The sequence below is a fragment of the Gadus morhua genome, chromosome 6 (genome assembly GCF_902167405.1).
Source record: "Gadus morhua chromosome 6, gadMor3.0, whole genome shotgun sequence".
Classification (NCBI taxonomy): Eukaryota; Metazoa; Chordata; class Actinopteri; order Gadiformes; family Gadidae; genus Gadus; species Gadus morhua.
In genome coordinates, this window is record NC_044053.1 from 21,463,430 (window position 1) to 21,488,225 (window position 24,796).

The following is a 24,796-nucleotide window of genomic DNA, read 5'->3' on the forward strand; positions in this document are numbered from 1 at the left end:
AGTGTTGTCATAGTGGTGCCAAACCTAATTGTAGCCCAAACTCTGCAACAACGCTTAATTCCAACACTTTTAGTGGTCGGTATGGATGCCATCCATGGGGTAAAAGGAATAATTAATAGATGAGCTGGGATATATGAAAGAGCAAAACACAGAGAGACATCTGTTTCTTTGTAACTCCCTGTCGCGTGCTTATTATTACATGTAATTATTATTTGAATGATTATTTCTTAAGTGTTACTTTTATTCCAAAAATTTCACATATGAAAACACTTGTTTAGTTTAGCTTTTTTATTTCAAACATGTTTGAGTAATACAACAAAATATACTGAAAAACAAACAAATCCAATGAGAATAGTCAAAACAACAATAACAATAGTCAAAACAAAAGTATTAATGTGAACCTGCCTTAGGAACTTGCCTTAGGACAACGGATGAAAATTAGCAACTAAGCTAACTCCGGCATATTTATATTGATGCTCTGGCTGACATATTGATTAATGTGCACTGTCCTAATCAAATAAATAAATAATAATAATAACCAAACATGTACGAAAAGGAGTAGGATGAAGCAAATGCTTATTTAAACCTACCCCCTCTCCACTGCTCAATTAACTTACTAACTTATCTTTCTCCATAAACATACATATTTACATAATACATATTTAAAAAAAAAATAGAAATGTAATAGATTAAATAAACAAATATATAAAACATTTATCATTTATGAAAACACCTGATTATTAAATACCTTCTTCCTCCCTGTACCTTGTGAATACCTTGTGTTTGCACCGCTTCTTAAACTGGATCATGCTTGGACATTGCTTGAGCTCCACAGCCTCACTCCACAAACTGAAATACAAAAACTTTTTAATTTTGTACGTGCCCGCTGATGTCTTAAATTGAACTCACCCTTCAGATTATAACCCCCAACTCTGTAAAAAAACAATTTTTGAATATTTCCAGGAAGTAGATTATTGCGTTTATTGCTTTGTACATGATTTGTGCTGTTTGGAAATGAACCAGGTCAGTGAATTTTAAGGTTTTTGATTTTAAGAATAGTGAATTTGTGTGATCTCTATAACCAGTATTATGAATTATTCTTATAGCTCTTTTCTGCAGTATGGATAGAGATTGTATTGTACATGTATAAGTATTGCCCCATACCTCTGCACAGTATTGTAAATATGGTAAAATCAGTGAACAGCAGAGGATGTAGAGTGATTTGTGGTCAAGAATGTGTTTTGCTTTACTCAGAACTGAAATGCTTCTTGACAGTTTGCATTGTACATGCTTTATATGAGACTTCCAGTTTATTTGATCATTAATTGTTACCCCAAGAAACTTGTTTTCACATACTCTTTCAACATCCAAACTATCTACTTGTAACTGTACTTGTGTATTCTTGTTGCAATTGCCGAATAACATGAATTTGGTTTTACTTATGTTTAACGATTATTTGTTTGCACATTTCAGCAGTGATCCTCCCCAGTAGTTCATATAAAACCCCCCCAGAACAAAAAATACTAGTGTAATCTGCAAATAATACTAAACTTTCATTCATGTAAAGTATAAATCGTTTTGGACCTAATACTGATCCCTGTGGGACGCCACAAGCAATGTCCAAGCATGACGATGAATGTTCCCCCAACTTCACAAATAGTCTTCTGTTACTTAAATAACTTCTCACCCAGTGCAATACTAACCCCCTGATCCCACCCCCTGATAATTTATTGATTAATATGTTATGATTAATTGTATCAAAAGCTTTTTTGAGATCTATGAATACTCCAACTGAATGCAGTTTGTGATTTATAGTGTTTGTGATCTCCTCAATTGATTCTGTTAATGCAGTGATGTTGAGCTGTTTGCTCCAAATCCATATTGGCTGTCAGAAAGTAATTTATGTTTGTTTATGAATTTGTCTAATCTGTTATCTGTTTTTCTAGAATTTTGAAGAATTGTGGAAGTAAAGAAACTGGCCTGTAATTTGTGAAGTGGTGTCTATCCCCAGTTTTATACAGCGTCACAACTTTAGCTATTTTTATGTTTATTGGAAAATAATCCGGTTTGGAATGATAAAATACAGATGTATGTAAGTGGTTCAGAAATCCCCTCAATGACCTTTTTTACAACTTTCATATCAATTTCATTTGAATCAATAGATGTAAGATTATCATTCCAATCCTCAGATGACAATTGATCTGGAATTTGACTTGCCAGGTTTGGTCCAATATTTACAAAAAAAATAATAAAGCTGTTGACCACATCGTCCATATGGTCCTTTTTAATATTATTATCGATAAAATATTAAGCGTAGCTCTGTTGTTTAGCATTACATTTAATAATACTGTTATCAATGACAGTTTTCATATTTTCTACTACTATATAATTCAAGTTATTTTCCACATGCACAGCCACTCCTCCTCCACTCTTGTTCTTTCTGTTTACACAGTGAAGTTCATATCCCTCCAGTTCAAAATCCATTCCTTTATCTGTATTGATCCACGTTTCTGATATCGCAATTATTTTAACTGTTTTTTTATATTGACTAAATATTCCTTGATGTTATTGAAGTTTGCATATAGACTTCTGCTATTGAAATGAATTATAGAAAATTTGCTTTGCTGTCCGTTTGAATGGTCTGATTGTACTGTTCAGCTGAGTTATAGCAGCAGTTGTTGTTGATGTTAGAGAATAAGTTATTGTCCGGGTCTATATCGAGCTCCAAGTCCATTGTGTGACACTGTAATACATAACAGGCATAACATTTTAATTCACACTAGATGGCGCAAATGTACATTTACCCGAAATGTGACACGGCAGTTACCATGGTGATGACGCCATTCATTGGCCACACCACACTAACACACCCCTGACAACATAGACGATGTCAACTAATCTCATCGAAATTGTAAGTTAACCGGCGGCATATCATAGTCCTTTTCTGTCACTTAATCATCATAATAAGCACAGCTTGTTAAACACATGCAGCGTTCTGAACACACCGTTGTCAGAATGCGGCCATCAGTTGTCTTCCATTACCCGTCATGCATCGCTTTATTGTGTCTAGTAGTTCAGGGAGACGTGAAGACGACGCAGCCGCCCTCTGATTCCAACGGTCGAGGAGCTCCAGCGTGCGACAGCATTGGAGACATGCATAGTAAAGGAGCGCGTGCCTAGCTGGTGGGGCTCGGCGACCCAGCAGCACACCTCGACCGTCCGCAGAGCGCTCGACCCGGCAGCACGTCTCGACCGTCCGCAGAGCACTGGACCAGCTGACGGGGCTCGGCGACCAGCACTCGACCAGCGGTGCCTCTTCAAGCCGGGGGGGTGAGTTAGACGCTACGTACAGTGTTGGCCTCTATCACTGCTTCTCCAGTCCTAGTAAGCCCTGGTGAGAGTGGCTAACTAGGGCCCGAGAAGCCGGAGGGGCGAGTTAGACGCTATGGACAGTGTTGGGCTTCTCCAGCCCTAGATAGCCCCTCGGCTAACTAACACGGCTCGCTTTGCATCCGCTGACATTGGACAGCTCCTCCTCTCTATCCGCGTTATCCACTACCTCGCTAGGCTAACGGCTAGCTGCGTTATTGATGTGGTGATATCAACTCCTGCAGTATTACAACAAGGCGGTGACAGTAACGTTAGGAGCGTCTTCTAGGCCAGTTGTTTACGAAGACAACCATTCAATGTGATAATTACAGATGTCGTCATGTTTGTCATTAGCCTTGAAGTGAATGATTAGTGGAGGAGGAGGTGAGTGTTGGCTCTGTGTCTCGGCGCCAGTGTCTATTAATGAAGCAAGGAGTGGGGAGCGTTCAGGGTGCTGTCCGCAATGCAGGTGCTGAAATTAAAGTATCCGCCTTATTCACGTCCGGCTCGTTATAGCTATGTAGCTGGAGGATATTGTCTTGGGCTCTTCTGTGTTGTGGTTGTTTAGTTTTTTTTATTGCGTCGTTCATGTTGTAATTAGTTGAATGCTTTTGTAGGCTGTTTTAGGGTCTGCTTTCAGTTTCAAAACATAGTATACATCTTGCTCCACACCGCAAGTCAATAACTTAGTAGAAGATGCATCGATTAGATCTAACTGGTATCCCTTAAACACTGGAGTTAATTTAGATTTTTTAGAGACCAAATCCAATTTGGTGGATATCTATTATGCAAATATTGTCCTGTTTGGACGACAGGAGAAGCACAAGCTAAAGCTTGTTGTGGCTCAGGATGGGGAGCTAGTGTGTCATGCTGCTGCAGTTCATGGATTATTTATGTGCCCTGTCTGAGGAAATGCTGGTTGTGTATTATGAAGGAAAGGAAAGAGAGGGTGCACAGTGGGGTTACAAACAAAAAATAAGATAAGCTTTTCCCTCATAAAAAAACACCCTCCTGGTTCCGGAAATGATTCTAAGGGGACCTAAATCAATTCATGGACCAACAGAAGACATTTCTTTTGTTAGGTTAATTGTGCTAATGGACAGTTATTGAGTGAATGGGGTGGAGAGATGTTGTCATCGTTCCCGGAAGGACATACTCCTCCGTCAGGCTGTGGATTATCCCTCAAGCCGTTGGGATGGATATGGATATGGATGTGTTGAGGCGTCTAGGAGTGAGGGTTGACTTAAGGGTGAGGGTTAAGTTTAATTTTAGTTATACACTATAACTCACTACAGGTGAGGGTATTTTGTAGCCAATAACAAAATACTAATGAGATTCAGGAAAACAAGATTTAACTGTGAGAGGTGCGTCCGAGAAAGCGGGTGACGCAGGATCTATTATTGATGAGCACCAGCTGATGATGTAAGCGAGAGAAGCTCTAGGATGTTTTATTGAAGCACACTCATGCATCGTTCAGAGGAGAGCAGAATAGGAGAGGAGTAAACAGGAGGATAAGGAGGTGAGTAGTGAGACGATGAGAGGTGAGGCTGGGGCAGAGAGGGGAGGAGAAATTAAGGGGACAGGGGTGGAGAGGACAGGGCAGGGACGCGATGAGGAGAGGTGATGAGAGGAAGAGAGAAAAGTAGGAAGGAGACGCAAGGAGATGAGAGGAAATGAGAAGAAAGAAGGGGACAGGACATGAAAAGAGAGAAGATGAGTGGGAACGAAAAGAGGGAAGAGGTCAGGAGAGGATAAGAGATAAGAAGAAAGAAAAGAGAAGAGAGAAGAGGATAGAAGATAGAAGAGGATAGGGGAGAAAGAGAGTATGGGAAAGGAGTGGCAAGGCGTGGCTTTCTACAGCAGGGTTGTGGTGGGGGGAGGGGGGATCGATGTGCTCTGGACTCTGCCCTGGCCTGGGAGAGGGTGAGAGGAGGAAACCACCCAGATGGCTAGTCTCTTTATACCCTTCAGGCCCTTCAGAGGACCACAGCCTCCACTAAAGTAGAGGGCAACAGAGAGTGGATGGATGTTGGGGTCTGAAGGTAGGGTTATTGTGTTGATACGTCTGTTTTGAGGATAACTATCATCCATCTGCGTGTATCTACTGCTGAGGCTTTACTATAGATCAGATATTAAGGAGTAGTATACATCGGATCAGAATCTTAGTAAGGATTCCTCTGACTCGCATGTTTACGTATTTACTATTCAATGTATTCCCGACCCATATTCCATTTTTGCAAAAAAAAAAGCTCATTAGCTTAGAGCCATTATTGGCATCTGATGAGGATGGATTGTGTTTTGAGATTATCCTGTTGTTCGGTCTCTCTCACAGACAGAGCAGAACGCTGGCACCACACTGAAGTCTCCATTCCTAATGTGTGGTCAGAAAGGAATTAAAGTCAATCATAATCTCTCTCTCTCTCTCTCTCTCTCTCTCTCTCTCTCTCTCTCTCTCTCTCTCTCTCTCTCTCTCTCTCTCTCTCTCTCTCTCTCTCTCTCTCTCTCTCTCTCTCTCTCTCTCTCTCTCTCTCGCTCACTCTCTCGCTCACTGTTGCCCTCTCTCTCACCCCTGATCCCAAGGGCCAGTGCGTGGGCCCAAGCACAGCCGGCCATGGCGTCCGCTAACGTCAGCCTGGAGAACCAGCTGCAGAGCGCCCAGAAGAACCTGCTCTTCCTCCAGCAGGACCATGCCACCACGCTGAAGGGGCTCCACGCTGAGATCAAAAGACTACAGCAGCACTGTACAGGTGACTGCTTCCCCCCATGCAAATGGCTGGTATATGGTACACATAGAGGGGCTTCAGAGGGGGATACTGGATATATCACCGTCTGGAATCATCAGACGGAGAGCCAGCTGATGAATGATGCCTTATAACATGTACTCCATATGGAGCAATACCATTATCACACAAGAAGAAGGCTTTTCATGTGCATTCTTCTGATCTGGGAGCAGTGAACTAACCAGTGTTGCATGGTGCGTGATGGGCGCGGCAGAGAGATTCAATCTGAATCTGGGTATTAGCGATTTGCATGATAGGTTGATGATCTCCATGGAGTTTCATCATGATAAGTGCCTTATTGCATTAAACTTACATTGACATAAGCATCAATAGCTAAAAGGAAATCAGCATGCTTCATCATCAGATTTGTTTTTTAGTCAGTTTTGTCTCCTGGTTGTGCTGAAGTCGCTGTGTAATTGTATTTATGTGTATGCCAAATTTGTTACTTGAAAGGACCCTTCTTATGTGTCCCTGTTGAAGAGTTTGGGAACGGTTTCCTTCCTGTTAGAGAGTGAGAGAACAACCCGACTCCAACTGAACACGGGCCTGTGCAGCACTTTGAGATTATATTTGTGATGGTTAGATAAAGTGTTGTTTATATTAAGGAGATAGCATTGACAAAGACCCCCATGCAGTGGCTCTAGTTTCCTGGTATGCTATGTATTAGAGACCAGCATGTGGACTCAAAACAAACGCCAGCCTTCCTGATGTGTTTCTACCATGGCTGTCTTTCTGACCATCACATGCTGTCTCTCCACAGACCTGACATACGAGCTGACTGTGAGGAGCTCTGACCCTTCAGGTAAGACCCCTGACCTCACAGCACATCAGCAACACAGTTCACCCTTTCTAGTGTGTCACGCTGTGAGACCAATGCAGGGGTTCCCATCATTGGGGTCGTGATGCCACTCAGTCCCCTGTTATGTATACAGGGTCACAGGGGATTGCTGACATAAGCTGTGCATCAATGACCCGGCAAACTATGATGTACCGTATTTTCCTTTAGGAGAGTGACACTTTAATTGAGCTGGGGCTAGCTAGACAAAACCCAACATGTACTGTCGTGCAGTGCACAGCCCTCTCTCCTGGTAACACAGCAACCCCCCCCCAACACACACGCTGTAACCATCATGAACATGACCCTCACAGCCCAGACAGGCGCTTTGGTCCAGACGTGGCTACGCCCCACACCGCACCTACCATACTCTGTCAGTCTGTCCTTAGATGGAAAGATAAGTATCCAGGCTCTACCCCTGGAATGGCTGTTCTGAGCCGGGACAGGGAACAAATTATGAATTAAAACAATCCGTGGCTCCAGTTGATTTAATTTACCAGGGCTCCACTAGCTTGATTACCACCCCTCCCTTCACACATGTTTGTGTGTCTGTGAGACCTCATGGCCGGACCCTGCGTCAGGCAGCAAGCTGCCTCAGCTGCTCCAGATGGGGGACATCAGAGACTGACGATCTCACACACACACCCCGCCCAACATCAACACTATTGCAACATCAACACTATTGCAAATCACCAACACGTTTCAGCCCTAAAACAACTGGGTGCGAAACCTGGATATTTGTCAGGATGCAGCAATGATTTCAGGTCATCGAGAACAGGTTTTGGAAATGGACCCCTATTTTTATATCTATATCATATGTAACATATTTGGCACTAATTTCAGGGCTCTTGAGGTGCATATAATGGAGGATGTTAGGGCTAGAGTAGGTGGAGGGGGGGGAAAGGCATTAAGATAACAGGGATGAAGGTCAGGGATGAGCCCTGGGCTCTCTAGCAGATCTGTAATATGAGACTGGAGATTCTGTGTGTGTGTGTGTGTGTGTGTGTGTGTGTGTGTGTGTGTGTGTGTGTGTGTGTGTGTGTGTGTGTGTGTGTGTGTGTGTGTGTGTGTGTGTGTGTGTGTGTGTGTGTGTGTGTGTGTGTGTCTCTCTGCTGCAGATGAGTCCCCCCTCCCCCCTGCTAACATCAGCTGATGTCCCCCACTGCCTGTTGTCTCACTCAATGGCCGTCTGTGGTCGGGCTCACATGAATAACCTGATTATAGCCTATGTGTGCAGCTGCAATGGGATGATTCAGATGCTGATGTTAACTGTATATCTCTGTTACAGTAAGGGATGCATGTAGCCCATTATGAACAATTACATTGTTACCAAAATATGGATCAGTCCTAATAATAAATGGGCATATGTTGTGCCAGAGTGAGCGTGAATTAAAAATCTGTTGTTGACATGTTTCGCACCATTATTCACAAGTAGTGAAGCTGAGAGAATCTCAGAGGCGATACGTGGGGAACACTTGAGTATCACACCACCAGAGTCTGCATGCTGAGCAGCTGAGGAAGCCCGGAATCCAAGCATTTCATGGCCTAATGATTTCATGCTCATTATTAATTTAAAGGGTCCCTGCAAAAACACCATTAATCGCTGTTAGCGGATGAGTCTGCGTTACTATATCCGCTGTGTATATATATGTGTGTGTGTGTGTGTGTGTGTGTGTGTGTGTGTGTGTGTGTGTGTGTGTGTGTGTGTGTGTGTGTGTGTGTGTGTGTGTGTGTGTGTGTGTGTGTGTGTGTGTGTGTGGCTACTCCCTTAGCATGGGTCTGCTGGCACTTTGCCATGTCATTTGAACACGCATACATGTACTGGTTTACCATGTATACCATATTACCATGCTGCGTGTCTCATATGGTTTGTACATTGTGCATTGTGTGTGCGTGTGTGTGTGCGTGTGCTCGCTGCTGTACAGACAGCAGCGAGGTGCGTGGCAGGGAGCTCCAGAGGAGGTGCGAGGAGCTGGAGGGCGAGCTGAAGCAGAGAGAGGTGGAGAACCGGGAGCTGCTGCGCGACCTGGAGCAGAAGAACGCCATGATCTGTGTGCTGGAGAACACCATCAAGGAGCGCGAGAAGAAGTACCTGGAGGAGCTGAAGATCAAGAGCCACAAGCTGGCGCTGCTGTCCGGGGAGCTGGAGCAGCGGGCCGGCACCATCGCCTACCTCACCTCCCAGCTGCACTCCACCAAGAAGAAGCTGCTGGCCGGCAGCTCCTCGGAGGCCAGCCCCAACAGCAGCCCCGTGGCCTCCTGCTACAAGCCTACGCCCCCGCCCACCCCCGCCTCCGCCTCCGCCAAGGAGCGCCACGCCCCCGACACGCCCCGCCGCCGCATGAAGAAGAGCCTCTCGCAGCCGCTGCACCCCGAGGTGACGGAGGTGTACCGCCTGGGCCAGGACGGCTCCCGGCGGCCCGTCCTCCGGGAGGCCGTGGACGCCATGCCGGACCCCACCCCCTTCCTGCGGGCGGCGCGGGAGCCCCTGGAGCCACAGATGATGCGGGAGCGGCCGGCGCTCATCCCGCCCATCGCGTCGGAGCGGCCGCCGAGCGGCAGCAGCCCGCGCCACAGCCCCGCCCGGCAGCACCGGGTGCACGTGGGCGTGGCGCACCGCATCCCCCACGGAGCCCCGCCCCCGGCGCCGCCGCCGCCGCAGGTGGAGCTGGAGACACTGGCTGTGGACCAGGTCAACGGGGGCAAGGTGGCACGCAAGCGCTCGGAGACCGACCGGACAGTCTGACACGCTCACACGCAGACACACGTACACACATACAGCCACACGCACACACCGCACACACACGTGAACTAACTCAGTCAAATGCACATACTAGCACACATGGACACACACACACAAATGCACATACGGACACATACACACACAAATTTAGGGACACACACACAAGCACACACACACTGACTGACTGACAGACGCTACAATATATATACAGACACACTAACTGTCACACAGACACACACACACTGAAGCAACAACAGAATAAATACACAAACGCGCGCGATGAGAGCAGCAAGGAGCCTGACCCACTGTGCAGCCTGCTTTTTATGCAACACTAGAATTAAAATGAAAAAAAAAAAGCATTGTCGAACCTTTATATGAATACCACTTTTTTAACGTAGTGAAGGACATCTTTAAAGCATGCCAAATGTTTCCCCCTAGACCCAGGTAACTCATCCCTCTTTATTCGTTTCCCTCCTTGACATTCAACACTGTCTTCGCACATACAATAATTACTCCGCCAAATACCTGCGTTAGTGCCTGCTGAATTGGGTCAACCATACAGAAAACAGTGATGAATCGATCAAATATCCGTCTTCTTCCTTGTGGACTACAGTCTCTCCGTAACGTAGTCTGTGTATATTCAAGTATTTTCAGCTGCATCTCTAGGGTAGAACTCGCAGAATTAAACTAGTACTCACAACATAAAGGTCATCATCATATCGGTATAGTCATACTACTGTAGGATCGCAATATGTGCAATGTAATATCCTGTAATATGTTAAACAAGGCGGAATTTACCCTTCTTTTTTTTCGTTGGCAAAGATATTGGAGGTATGGATGTTGAAAAGTACGGTTTAACTTGTGCTTCAACATGTGTCCTGGGCCTGTGTGGCTAGGGACGTTTTGAATGTGGGAGGAGGAAGAGAGAGAGATAGAGAGTGAGAGATGGTTAAGATAAGAACTGAAGTCTCTGAGCCAGATTTTTTATCAACAATGTTCATGTTTGATGTAAGGTTGTTTTTTGTTGTTGCAGATACTCCTGATATTAGCTCTATAACATATATACATTGGTAATAAAAAACATTAATTTTACGTAGACGGTCAAAACAATACGTCCGATAATAAAAAGCAGTAGTAGCACATTCGAACAGCTAATTGTTTAATTGGTTGAACTTTCCTTTGACAAACAATAGTATATAAACAGTATATATATACATCTCTGAGGCAAACCTGTTGTGATGTATGTGTCCTCTGCTCAGATTGCTTATATATTATCTAGATATTTCGTCGATCTATAAACATTAAGAAATGCCAATATATATCCTCAACATGTATCAGCTCATTGGAATATTTCTTCAATGCTGTTTGTGCTTTAAATAATCGACAGATGAATCAAAAACGATGCTATTCTGTCAACATTCATACTGCGCACACATGGTTTGTTGTGTTTTTAATGTTTGAGTCCTGGAAGTATTTAATGCACTTTTCCTATTTACATGGAGAAACTATGACTATTCTGACTATCTTTCTATTCAGGAATGAATGATATATGATAGATCTGTATGATGTTGTATATTCTGCTTCTTACACTCTTCTTCCTATGCTAAGTTGATTAATTAATTAATTAATTAATTAATTAATTAATTAATTAATTAATTAATTAAACCTCACCCACACACCCTACAACTACACTGGCAGAGCTGGCCAGTGTTACACTTGCAGTAGCGTGAAGAATATCAATTTATAGATCGCTTTAAGCTGTTGTAACCTAATAAAAGATGTCAAACCTGTTCTATTTTGTTGGGCGGCTTAATGCTGTTACATCAAACGGCCGCTGGAGGTCAGCCTAGACCTTTTAGACCAGACAGTAACTAACTCATATAAAGACGAATGCCATCATAAAGCAATGTTACGACGGTCAAAAGGGTCAATTGCAATTTTTCAAGATAATATTATTTGTTTGTTTGATGAAATGAGGCCGAGGGACTAATTATGGGTTAATGTTACGCATAATTGCCTAATTCTTGTTTTTATTCATTTGAAGGATTACAACAGGTTGATATATTTTACCAACGCAATCAAAGGTAGCCTACTGCAAATGTTTCCTCAAATACAGCCAACGAGCAGTTGTTTAGTGCTCCCACGTTTACCACACCTAACTATTGACTTGTTGTTATTGTATCAAATAAAGGTACAGTAGTGAGAGGACCTGAGAATGGGGATGTCCTGGGGCGTAATTAGACCAGCTGCTGGGTTGCGCTCGCAACCCCCTTTTGAGAATCAGGGTCCACAGCCCGTCACGGATAGTAGACCTATGCGTTCAAGTTAATTTGTTCCCTTTTCTTGACCATATAATAACGACTCTTCAAGGCATAGCTTCCTGGGGTATAAATTCCTTTGGCAATTAATCCAGACAACTCAGATAATAATGAATTTGTGTGATAAACAATGCTATTGACAAACGATTAGATGGATACATTATGTTAATGAGGGCCATACCAATTTGCATACAGTGTAAAATGGATGTAGCCATGCTACTCGGTTTCACACAAAGCTGGACGTGAAGTCATTCATTTAACCCTGGCTCCATCATCTGACACCAGCGACGCAGCATCCTTTGGCTTCCTTCCTCCCAGCATCGCGTCGCGCTGTTAGCGGAGCCTGTAGCCTTGGAAACACGGGGCTCCCGGCGGCCAGGCGTTCAGGTGTGTGCGGACCTCTGGTGCGTGATTTGGGGACAGCGTTGGACATGTTTACTACGTCTCTGGTTCAGAGAGTCTCTTCAGAGTTTCTCGTTCAAAGTGACGACAGAGTGGGATTTAAAGCAGTATAGCAGGCGGCTCTGCAACCCCAACTCGTTTGGAATATTGTTTTTGGGAAACAGGGATTTACTTTAACCAAATGGAGTGAAACCGGATAGCACTGGTGTGTAGTGCATGGCAAAATAATCAAGGTCCTTGAGACTCAACAATAGCATTTTTTCTATATTTGATTTGCTTGTGTTCTTATCCTACAGCTGGAGCTTTAAGATGTGGGTGCAAATTGGATTTCACGACAACATGAGTGATGCGAATCTGCATTTCAGGATTTGCTCTGTTTTTATCTCACACCGTGACTGAGTACTGGATACTGGATACGGTGTCGCGTCCCTGGACGGATCGACCCACAGGTCTGTATGGCTGATCGATACAAGCCTGCTGTACATGATTACCAATATCAACATCGACGAGCTTGCCTCGGACACGCACACATTCAGCCTTACATTCACTGTAGGCTAGACAATTCAAGATGTGAGTAATGCAATAAGCGATAGCCTTTATGCAATAGTGAAGGCTTCCGAGTTGTCTATTTTCACTATTGTGTTTTCCTTCAGAGGTCTTTTGCACGGTTGGATTTATCTAAATCTTTAGGTTAAAGCGATTCTTGTTTATTATATTCATCAAGAGAAATTGTAAACATAACTAGTAAACATTTATAACAACAACCAAAAATTAGCGGGGTTTTATGGCATATATGTATTCATCTAACGATAGCTACTGTTGGTCCATTTGGTATCGAGGAGATGTCGTGATGTATGTGTATTTTTAATATATCTGTAATGATTTTCTATGATTATTTCTGCCTTGTTTCTTGTCTAGTCTCTGAGAACCAACTGTACCTGTGCACTGCTTAAACGTGGAGGTCTAGAGAGGCTCCGAGCTCATCCAACCCCCCCCCCCCCCCCTCCACCCTCCAGACCAACAAAGAGTAGCTGAGATGTTGGTCTGATCACAAGGGACAGTCCACGCGTACTGGGACCCCCCTTCCCACACTCCCGACAGTGGATCCAGTCGGATCGTCATGGCACACGCTGATTTAAGCTTTTCAAATCGCCGCCATAAAGACCTTGGTCTGCGTTTCCTGCTGACCCCCTGTGGTGCGGGGGTGCTCTAGCCCTGGACTCACGTCCCCCACACTTTGAGCCCCTTCAATCTGTGACCACACACACACACACGTTTGCCAAGCAGAGACCTCTGGCCCCACCCAGCCCTGACTAGGAGATGGCTCGGCCGGGCTCGGGGGTCAGCGGGCTGGGGTACCCCCCCCAGAACCTGGCCCGGGTGGTGGTGTGGGAGTGGCTGAACGAGCACGGGCGCTGGCGGCCTTACAGCGCTGCCGTGTGCCACCACGTGGAGAACGTCCTGAAGGGGGACGCCCGCGGGACGGTGGTCCTGGGACAGGTGGACGGCCAGCTCACGCCCTACGTCATCGACCTGCAGTCCATGCACCAGTTCCGCCAAGACACAGGTGAGCAACAGCCCCCCCCCCCCCCCCCCCCCCCCTCATTACGGGAGCGTTAGGGGGGCAGGACCCTGACACCACTTGTAGATTGGTTTGCATTGTGGATTACATTTTTTACATTAACATTAAGGTAATTTAACAAACTGTTTTATCCAAAGAGACTTACAATACGTACATTTGTGAGAAGAAAGAGAAAGAACAATATGTATCGCTGTCGGTAGAGTAAGGTTGTTCATAGAATTGCCAAGCACTAGAAACTGTTAAGTTAACTCATTCCAGTATGCAAAAAAGCTAGTTAGGATAAGATGCTACACAATGATAAGTACTATTTTTAAGTGCAAGGACGTACAATATACTATAAATGCGTACATTAAGTAACAGAACGTACAAAAATACAATAAATGCCTAAGAGGGGTGGGAGGGGGTAAGGGGTAGCCTGGCTCCGCCCGCCTAAGTACTTCCGCTCAATTTGAATTTCCCTTCAGTACTAGGTCTGGACCTGCTGTATGTAATTTGGTTTTCTGGTGCCGCCACAGCGGCCACCAATCAGCGAACAGAGGGCGTGTCTGAGAACAATGACGATAAAGTCGTACGCCAGTTTGAGTTGTTGTTGTAGGTCGGTAGTTTTTTTACAATGTGCAATTTTTCCCTGATAAATTAAATTCGACGAACAAAACCTGCAGCTGTCGTTGACGGACATTTTCGTGCAGACGCGCAAGGTGTTTGGTTTGTGTACAACCTGCGCGTGATTCCCGGCGCATGACATATGTCACAACCAAACGTTAGCGATTGGTTATGGCAGATCCAGAGTGGCACTGGGCAGATCCAATCATTTTAAACTTCAACAGACACCCGCCTTCAAGTGAGTTAACGTGTGTCAATTGATTAGGTCCAGACTCTCTGTACAAATGAAATGAAATGAAGTGAAGTACGAGAGTCTGGTAGAACCAGGCTAGGTAAGGGGAAGGCTATGCAGAGAAGTGATCTCTGAACAATTGAGTCTATAGTTTTTCTGAAGTTGGTATGCAACTCTGCCGTGTTGACATGCCACCAATGCAGTGCCAAAACAGAGACGATTAGATGACTCACTCTCGAGATAAAACACATTATTTTATTGTCATTGGTTGATATTTCTACCTGGTTACCTGCTGAGTTAGCGTTATCGTGACCCACCCGTCCTCTGCTTTAGGCGCTGAATTGAAGGGGCGTTTGAAGGCTGGATCAAGGTGTTTGGATCGCCTTTAGGGACAGTATACTGAGGCACCGGTTTCAGGTTGCCTTTAAAAGCATTGAGCATTGTCCCACAAGCAATTAAATAGAACAGAACGTGCATCCACAAGAGTTGGTGAAGTGCAACTCTCGTGAAAACAAAACGAAAGACTCGTCGCGTGGTTTTTCATCGTCTCCGGCTTCATCTGGGCACCATTGCCTGCTTTTCTCTGTGTACAGCCAATTAAAACGGGACAGCCCGCTTCTCTCTGTGTTTGGAAGGGCTTATGTAATCACTGGAGGAGATGAGTGAGATTGTTACCAGTCTGCTTCAGGGACCGGTGATGAGCCACAGGTAGAACGATCAGCCGTCTCCACAACAGGAGATTGGACCAAGCCTGTGATGTTACTTGGCAACAATATTACCAACCGTGGCAACTCCGCTTGTGTGCCTCAACAACGACAATGGATAGCAATACACATGAACCGAATGGTTCATGTGTGTTGGTAACCATTGTCATTGTTGTGGTCTGTGCTGGATGGGATGTTGTATGCAGAGATGCTGTGACCTTGCCAAAGGTTCCCACACCACGATGGGCTTGCGCTGTGGTTTGTGAGGCGAATGAGTGCTGCATCACGGAGCACCACTCCAGTACGTTACATCGCCAGCAAGCATGGCAACAAAATAAAGAGTCGTCGTTGTCATTTACGGGCCATTGTGATGTAGGAGCCCTTTAAGTTAACCCCAGATGTATTAGCATTGTGTAAAAAATGGCATTTTGCTATTGTTGTCAGAGTGAGGGGATATTCTGTGCGATTGCATGGTGAGAAAAGGGAGTTCTGTTTAGTTACTTTCTTTCACTATCTTCTGAATGTTTTGTGCAGGGCATTAGGGTTCAGGTCTGCACTGAACCTATTGTATTTAAGTTATGAAGGCATGAGAAGCAAGACATTTATCATACAGTCAAGGATATGAGATATAATATGCTTCTGTATCTTCCCGGAAAATATTTCTTATCGAGGGCCAAGTGCCGTTGTCAATGCCTAACCACAGCCTCCAACCTGTCTCAAATGGCTTCTTTTGATTTCACACACATTTGAAATGAGGGCAGTAAATTGGTTATGATAAACCCCTGTCCCTTAGGCCATCGTTTAGAGAACCTGGTATATTTTACACAGGCTATACATCTATCACTTTAGGCAACTGTTGAAGACAAATAGATTTTGTTCTCGGCGGCGAGTGTCCGGTCAAATGTGTGCGGCGTAAGCACCCTCAAGACCGCAGGGCACAAAGGGCAAGGCGGGACAAGAAGAGATGTTTTATTATTAACGTTTGAAGAGGCGTGATGGATGCAAGTTGAAATTAAGTTTATACTACTATTCAATGCCTAGAGACGTGGACATCCTGCAAAGGGGTCTTGGTGGATGTAGAATGGAACCAGTTTGTTTGTAGCCCCTCATTGGTCCATTGCTATGAATCCTAAAGGTTTCCTTTAGACTAAAGCCAGGGCCAATCACAAGATAAAGAAGAGTGTTTACTCTGTCAGATATTCCTATTCAAGCGTTGTCTCTGGAAGTTGAAAGCTTTTGGTTTCCAAAGCAAATTCAATGTGCAACATGTTTTGAAACTATAGACCTTGAAATGTGATCTCTTCTCTCACGCCCTGTAACCTGCAACAAGTCTTTGCTCCGAATCCTCAAGAGACTGTATCTTCTGTTTGGCACAGCCTTCAGCTAGGTCGGGACAGATTGAGCCGTGTTTACATGTTTTATGCGGCACCTATTGTCAATTGGCCTGCACACAACCCACCTCTCATCTTTACTTGCAGGGACATAAAATAACGGATCAGAGAGAGAGAGTGAGAGTGAGAGTGTGTGTGTGTGTGTGTGTATGTGTGTGTGTGTGTGTGTGTGTGTGTGTGTGTGTGCGTGTGCGTGTGCGTGTGCATGTGCGTGTGTGTGCATGATTGTATGTGTGTGTGAGTAGTATGCATGTGGTTGTGCAGGTGTGGGAGTGTGCATGCGTGGGTGCGTGTGTGTGCAAGCCTGGGGATGACCAGCAGTCAGCAAGCAGCTCGTCAACCCTTCCGGCTGCACCTCTGTTTATGGCTCCGGAGTGTGCCATTACCGTGGTGTGGGAGTGTGAGCTTCCCTGGCGCTCGAGATACAACTGTCACAACAGGTCCTGATTAATGACCAGCCCAACCCCCCCCCCCCCCCCCACCAACCACCTTTACCACCATCCTCCAGCCCCCCCCCCCCCCGCCCATACACCCCCATTGTAAACCGATTCTAACCTGGGGGGTGGGGTCCATTCATTTCGGTCACCAGCCCGAGTGGTCCAATCAGCATGTAGAGGGCATTAGGAGTGTTTGTTATTTGTCTCCTGTGCTGTCCTCTGAGGCCGGTTGGTTGGCAACACCTGCACCTGGAGGGAGGCAGCGCACTTGTTTGTGCATCGCGTCCCCGTCGTGTGTGTGTGTGAGTGTGTGTGTGTGACGCGGGGGCGGTTGCGGACATCTGTGTGTGTTGATGTGCATGTTTTGTATTTTGAGTGTGTGTGTCGTGACGGAATGTGTGTCTTATGTAAAGGTGTTTATGTGTGTGTGTGTGTGTGTGTGTGTGTGTGTGTGTGTGTGTGTGTGTGTGTGTGTGTGTGTGTGTGTGTGTGTGTGTGTGTGTGTGTGTGTGTGCATTTGTGTGCGTCACAGCTGTGTGTTTGTGAGTGTGTTTGTGTCAGCGGGCAGGTCCATGTGTGTGTCTTGATGTATACGTGTGTCTCGTGGCGGTGTGTGTGTGGGTATGTGTGTTGGTGGTAGACTGTGTGCTAATGGTCCTCCCCCTAACTGGGACTCTGGGAGGTCCCAGGCTCTGCAGGTCTCCTGGGATGAGCTCCTTTGGGGATGCAGCCCATAGCGTTACTGACTTCTATGAGCATGTGGACCGTGGTTAAGTCCTCCCTCACTGCCCTCCAGGTCACCGCAGATCGGGCCACCCGTCTGCTGCTCCTCAAACCACGGGCCGCGCGGCTCAGACAGATGTTTTAAATAAAAAATATGTATAAAAAAGAAGAAAAAAAATAAATATATTTATACATATATATAGGGTATATACTATATACAGCTACGATAAATCTAGCTACAAGCGAGGAATGGTTTGGCCTCGGGCCAGCAGGGGATCGATCCATTCTCATCCCCAGAGGGGTATTTGATCCTCTAAACACCGCTATGGAATGATCCCCTTTCACCCCCACACCTATCAGCAGTCTCCATCACGCACGCACGCACCAACGCACGCACGCACTCAAGCACGCACGCACACAACCATACACAGGCACGCACGCACACACACACACACACACACACACACACACACACACACACACACACACACACACACACACACACACACACACACACACACACACACACACACACACACACACAGCTGTTGGGTTGACTTCACATGGCAGTGAGGGCTTCTGCTCCTCCACATCCTTCCCATTCTCACCAGTGATTAAGTGTGTCTTTATGGAGGCTATAGTAGCCGCTCAGGGAAGAGAAATTCTGTTCGTTGTACCGTTGAATACAGGGACACATTTATTCTCCTGAGAATATGACGCAGTGTCGATAATGAGCCACCTAAAAATCTGAAATATCCATTTTGATATACATGTTTCGAAAGAAAATCCATTTAAGTGTATTAGTTTATGGTAATTTACCTCAATAACTTATCGCCTTAATCGCCGCTGTATTGCGATTCTGTACGCTAAAAGCAGCATCTATCATTCCCGTCAACTCTGATTCAGACTTACTGTATAATATTACCCATCGTGTACAATCACACAAAATCCCTGTGAACGCGTTGTTCGCCCTGCGCCATTCGCGCCATAATTTGCATTTATTTGCGTCTTTGCATTGTATGCATTCGCGACGCGCATTTTGCTGTGAACGCATCTAAACTAAAATACTTGATGCTTTCTTTTCCACCTCAAACTAAAATGATTTGGCCGGTTTGCACTTGTTGACATTGTCTATCTCAAGGTGTAAATAAGTCATGATTTTTCTACACATACCCTCTCTCCCTCGTTCCGAACTGGGCATTTGGTGAGCCATTGACTTCCATTAAAGTATAGTAGTTCCAAACAAGTATTTAGCAGCAACCATAACTGTATCTAGGTATATATATTGTACAACACAAATCAGTGCATACAAACTGCCCTCGCTCTGTAGTTTTCTCCAATAGTCCCCACAAACGGCTTTCACCCCACTGCACATGCCGAAATGGACTTAGACGAGCAGACAGAGACACTAGAAGTAGCGCTTGTATAATATATATAGGCTAGCTCAGTGCTCTAGATAGAGAGGCTGACAAAAGAGGACCAACATGTACATTCTGGCCCTCTGCAGGGTTAGGGTGCCCCTGATATTGGATATAAATATACAGTTAAATAGGCTAATATTGGATCTACTCTAATATTTTCAACCTGATGTTTCCTCCATAATTAATACCATTTATTAATGTATAGCCTTACAACTGACCTCGTTCTGAACGGAGGCCTCATCAGGGCCGTGTCCACATAACCCTTCCTCTGGCAAGAGCACTGGCAGGACGCTGGGGAGCACTGGGATGGAGCACTGGGATGGAGCACTGGGATGGAGCACTTGGATGGACCAATGGGATGGAGCACTGGGATGAAGCACTGGGGATGGAGCACTGGGATGGACCAATGGGCTGGAGCGCTCGGATAAAGCACTGGGATGGACCAATGGGATGGAGCACTGGGATAGAGCACTGCGATGGTTCATTGGGATGGAGCACTGGGATGGAGCACTGGTGGGTGAGAGAAAAAAACACTGCACACAGGTTTCGTATCTATGATAACATAGCATTAATCCTAATAGAATGACCATGGGAGGAGGTTACCTTTACTAGCAGGTCCTACTCAAGTGTCAACTTCATTCATTCTGTAGATCTCTGGAGTTTGTCTGGTCTTCCGGTGCTCTCTTGATTTTGTCTGGTAACCTTGGCGACCGGGACCTGGTGCTCTCTGGAGTGAGTCTGGTCACCTTGGCGGCCGGGTCCCGGTGCTCTCTGTAGTTTGTCTGGTCACCTTGGCGACCGGGGCCTGGTCCAGCCACATCCTGTGGCATCAGTAGAGGAGTGAGAGGAGATCTGTAGCGTACATCTGAGGGCCGCCACCGGCAGAGGACGCACAGCATTCATGTTGATTTACAAATCCTGTGATCTGCCCTTTTGAACTCTTTTAAAGAGCAGATTCTGCTCTTGGGGGGCAAACAGCCTTCCAGCTTTACAGAACTCCCTCTCCCACCACCCAGCCTGTGGCGTGTGATCGTCTACAACGTCACCCACACAAGGCTGCAGGGCCCACTGAATCTGAATTTGAATCATCCAATAAAATATCCGATCTCGTTGAAGTATAACCGTTTTTGCTGTGTCATACGATCGTCATTTGAAACAAGGAAGTCATCGTCAACTTCCCTCTTCTGAGCTTGCGGACCAGTTTGTTTGTCTAATCTGCTGAAGGCCGAACCTCTGCATGTATATTTAGCCGTCTTCGGTCTCACAATAGCTTCGCCCCCCATCACTTTGATCTACGGCGGAACGCATATTCATTAAAAGGTCATCGTCGTCGGGAGTCAACACAGGGGTCGTTAAAATGTGATTAATGAAGCGAATAATGAATCCAGCTGTTTCCTTTGAAACCTGCTGACGTTAAAACACATTTGGATCCCGCAGCACTGTACCAGCCAGATATTAAGGTAGCCGTGGCAACGGGGGGTGTGGAGAGAGAGAGAGCCAGGCCCAGTCCCTCGTCGCCCCGGTGGAACCCAGAATCAGCCTCTGATCCCTGGGAGTCTGTGCGTTCTCCGCCGTTGCTCTGCTGACATGAGTCGAGTTGTTTTTAAGAAATCAGAAGTTGAGTCTTGAAGCACCAATAGTTGTCCCCCCAGATTCGGTGATCCTTCTAAGACCAGCTGGCCATGGGAAGGCTTTTTGTTTGGGGCTCAGCGCGTGTGTTACATGTCATAGAACACAGAGGAGGCCCCCGAGGTGAAGCCTCCTCTCCAGTGCTGAGGCGGCGTGACAGGTCTGCTAACCCTGATCCAGGGACGTGTCGGGGCCTGCGCTGGATTTGTAAGAGGGGAACAGAGTTTGGCTGCAGAATCTTCCATCCTTCCCTGCTGCTGCTGCATCAAGTCTTTATTTAAGAAGAAGGAGTTTGCGTCTCCTGGCATTTTGACGCATAGACCAGCATTACAAAGCGCTATATGGGGAATGGAAAAGCTGGATGATTCTTTGGAGAAATTCCACAATATTCACACAGTGTCACGTAGCAGGTTTTGAAAAAAAATATATATTTGTGTATTTTCTATCTTCATCATATCACACCACTTCCTACTTCATCTGAGCAGGCAAACAACAACACATGGCGTCACTTCCAACATGGCATGACTGAATCTGCTGATCAAGCCATTTGCATCATATTTATATCCTGACAGATTGCCTCTCTGTTCGCTGCCACTGCGCTTGTCAGACTTGCCAACTTTTAGCTCGTTCACGTGCTAACTCTTAGCTCATTTACATACTAACTCTTAGCTGGTTCACATGCCAAATCTTAGCTGGTGCACATGCTAACTCTTAGCTGGTTCCCAAGCCAACTGATAGCTCCTTCACATCCTAACTCTTAGCTTGTTCCAATGCCCAATCTTAGCTCATTCACATGCCAACTCAGCTCGCTCACATGCTAACACTTAGCTCGTTCACATGCCAACTCTTAGCCCGTTCACATGCTAACTCTTAGCTCCATCCAAGCTAACTCTTTGTAGTGCTACTCATATGGGTGGAAGCATTGAATCTGGGGACTTTATAAAGGTGAATTAGCAGCTTGCTAGCGAGCGTTGTCCTTTGGCAGTAAAGATTGAGCATCTCGCTAGCGAGCGCTCTTAAAGACACGGCTGCAGACTGTCTCAGAGACGGATGGAAACCAGGAGAGGGAGGGGCTGCGACAAGGCCAGGGACAGGCACAAACGCAAGCCAACCTGAGCACACTCAACCTGCGTGCACAAATACACACACTAATGGACTCACACACACACACTGACAAACACACACACCTTTAGTGCTAGAACCGGAGGTTCACAGTTTCGCACACACCTCCCGCCCACAGGACAACAATCACTTATTTTGATTGTTTGCAGCCAAAGCACTCAGCAGAATATCAATGTGGGTGTGGGTTTCTCTCTCTCTCTCTCTCTCTCTCTCTCTCTCTCTCTCTCTCTCTCTCTCTCACTCTCTCTCTCGCTCTCCCTCATCTTACTTCATTCTTGGTAAGACATGTCTGGTGGATCGGCCAAACTTCTGTGCCAGTAACTGGCCTGTATGACCTCCACTACTATGCTCAGACACATGCATGACACACACACACACACACACACGCAAACACACACACACACACACACACACACACACACACACACACACACACACACACACACACACACACACACACACACACACACATACACACACACACATATGCACACACACACAGACGTCCCTCAAATGGATGCCACTTGGCTGGGGAGACATGAGTCATCAGACTTAGCAGAATAACAATCATGTCTTAGATGTTCTGTGGTATCTCTGCTGCCTCGCTGGAGGATCATGTGTTACTCACATGATCAGAGGAAGTTAGGATGAAAAATATTGAACACAATATTGTTATCGTCATAATACGTCTCTCACCAGGAAGCACAAAGCATTGGTCTGTATGGTTCTGTGCACAAATAAGCAACGTGTCCTTCGCCTGATCCATCCCAAACGCCCCTAGGACCAGGAAAGAATCTGCCCTCAAGCAATGACTTAACAGCTTCTCAGCAGCACAGCATCAACCCAGGAACTCACCTCCACTGGCAGAGCAGCAGGGGGGCCTATCGGTTAGGAATGAGCTACTGGGGTCTGGAACCCTCTTCCCGTTCATCAGTTCAACATGTTTCTGGAACAGAAGGGCTTGTCACAGAGGGTTAGTCCTGGAACTGATGGACTGTTCACAGAGGGTTAGGCCTGGAACAGAAGGACTGTTCACAGAGGCCTGGAACAGAAGGGCTGTTCAGAGAGCGTTAGGCCTGGAAGAGAAGGACTGTTCAGAGAGCGTTAGGCCTGGAACAGAAGGACTGTTCATATAGCATTAGGTCTGGAACAGAAGGACTGTTTATAGAGCATTAGGTCTGGAACAGAAGGACTGTTAAGAGAGCGTTAGGCCTTGAACAGAAGGACTGTTCAGAGAGCGTTAGGCCTGGTAGGAAGAACTGTTCAGAGAGCGTTATGCCTGGTAGGAAGGACTGCTCACTGAGCGTTAGGCCTGGTAGGACGTAGGAAGGACTGTTCAAAGAGCGTTAGGCCTGGAACAGAAGGACTGCTAAGAGTGCGTTAGGCCTTGAACAGAAGGACTGTTCAGAGTGCGTTAGGCCTGGTAGGAAGGACTGTTCAGAGTGCGTTAGGCCTGGTAGGAAGGACTGTTCAGAGAGCGTTAGGCCTGGAACAGAAGGACTGTTCATAGAGCATTAGGTCTGGTAGGAAAGACTGTTCAGAGAGCGTTAGGCCTGGTTGGAAGAACTGTTCAGAGAGCGTTAGGCCTGGTAGGAAGGACTGCTCACAGCGCGTTAGGCCTGGTAGAAAGTAGGAAGGACTGTTCAGAGTGCGTTAGGCCTGGTAGGAAGGACTGTTCAGAGTCTGTTAGGCCTGGTACAGAAGGACTTTTCAGAGATCGTTGGGCCTGGTACAGAAGGAGTGTTCAGAGAGTGTTAAGCCTGGTACAGAAGGACTGTTCAGAGAGTCTTAGGCCTGGACCAGAAGGACTGTTCAGAGAATGTTTATCCTTGATTGTTTTTTGTTTTTGATGTGGATAATTTGCATTGAAGAAAATCCCAACACATTTTCCCATCTAAATTGCTGAACAAGAATAAAATTTGTCAATCCATGTATTCACCCCCCTCATATCAATCTACCCACCACCCACCATTTCCTGTAAGCAGTGGAAGCCTTCCTAGCTGCCCCCCCACAGGCCAAACACTGGGCCCAATTAATATCTGATTAATTTGAACATGCATCAAGAGAATGAGGAGACGCAGCTAAAAGACATGAAGTTTTCTGCAACCAGGCTCCATTAAAAGTGGTTTCACTTGAGGTCAGACGTCGGAGTGCGAGCTGATGTCGGGCTGCGGACCGAGCGACAGGCCTCAGGCCTTCTTCTGACCACAGTCTTCCTTCAGCTTCAGTGATTGACACAGCGTAAGTGACTGAGGTTAAAAGCTACATACCTATTCATCGCTGTCTGGTGTTTCACAGAATCACAGAGACATTTCCAGCTGACACTACATTGGTTCTGCATTCTACGTTTTAATAATGTACTAGTACTATACTTTCTAAACAGATTATTTCGATTTCTTTCTGTAACATAGTTATATTTTTTGTGCACATTTTTCTTCACAGGAACTCATTTTTTACATGAGCTGCCTATTTAAGTTCTTCCAAGCTCATGTTACTAATGACTGA

At 45.8% G+C, this 24,796-nt stretch overlaps 2 protein-coding genes across 5 annotated transcripts in view; both read left to right on the forward strand.

Moving 5' to 3' along the window:
• The first annotated feature begins 2,830 nt into the window (after positions 1 to 2,830).
• On the forward strand, positions 2,831 to 11,518 carry ccdc92 (coiled-coil domain containing 92). 4 transcript variants are annotated; one of them, XM_030359493.1, is made up of 5 exons: positions 2,831 to 2,911; positions 3,074 to 3,330; positions 5,950 to 6,116; positions 6,910 to 6,951; positions 8,910 to 11,518. In XM_030359493.1, the coding sequence occupies exons 3-5, from the start codon at positions 5,981 to 5,983 to the stop codon at positions 9,728 to 9,730; spliced, it is 999 nt and encodes a 332-aa protein (XP_030215353.1). In that variant the 5' UTR covers positions 2,831 to 2,911; positions 3,074 to 3,330; positions 5,950 to 5,980; the 3' UTR covers positions 9,731 to 11,518. The 4 variants fall into 4 exon arrangements, with proteins under 4 accessions (XP_030215353.1, XP_030215356.1, XP_030215354.1 ...); XM_030359496.1 differs by lacking the exons at positions 2,831 to 2,911; positions 3,074 to 3,330 and adding an exon at positions 3,381 to 3,753; XM_030359494.1 differs by lacking the exons at positions 2,831 to 2,911; positions 3,074 to 3,330 and adding an exon at positions 4,171 to 4,888.
• A 482-nt stretch (positions 11,519 to 12,000) lies between these two features.
• Positions 12,001 to 24,796, forward strand: part of dtx1 (deltex 1, E3 ubiquitin ligase) — a 39,062-nt gene continuing 26,266 nt past the window's right edge. The window contains exons 1-3 of the mRNA XM_030358893.1: positions 12,001 to 12,652; positions 12,744 to 12,896; positions 13,366 to 14,014. Of these exons, the coding sequence (XP_030214753.1) occupies positions 13,768 to 14,014 (247 nt within the window). The 5' untranslated portion in view covers positions 12,001 to 12,652; positions 12,744 to 12,896; positions 13,366 to 13,767. The remainder of the gene's footprint in view (positions 12,653 to 12,743; positions 12,897 to 13,365; positions 14,015 to 24,796) is intronic.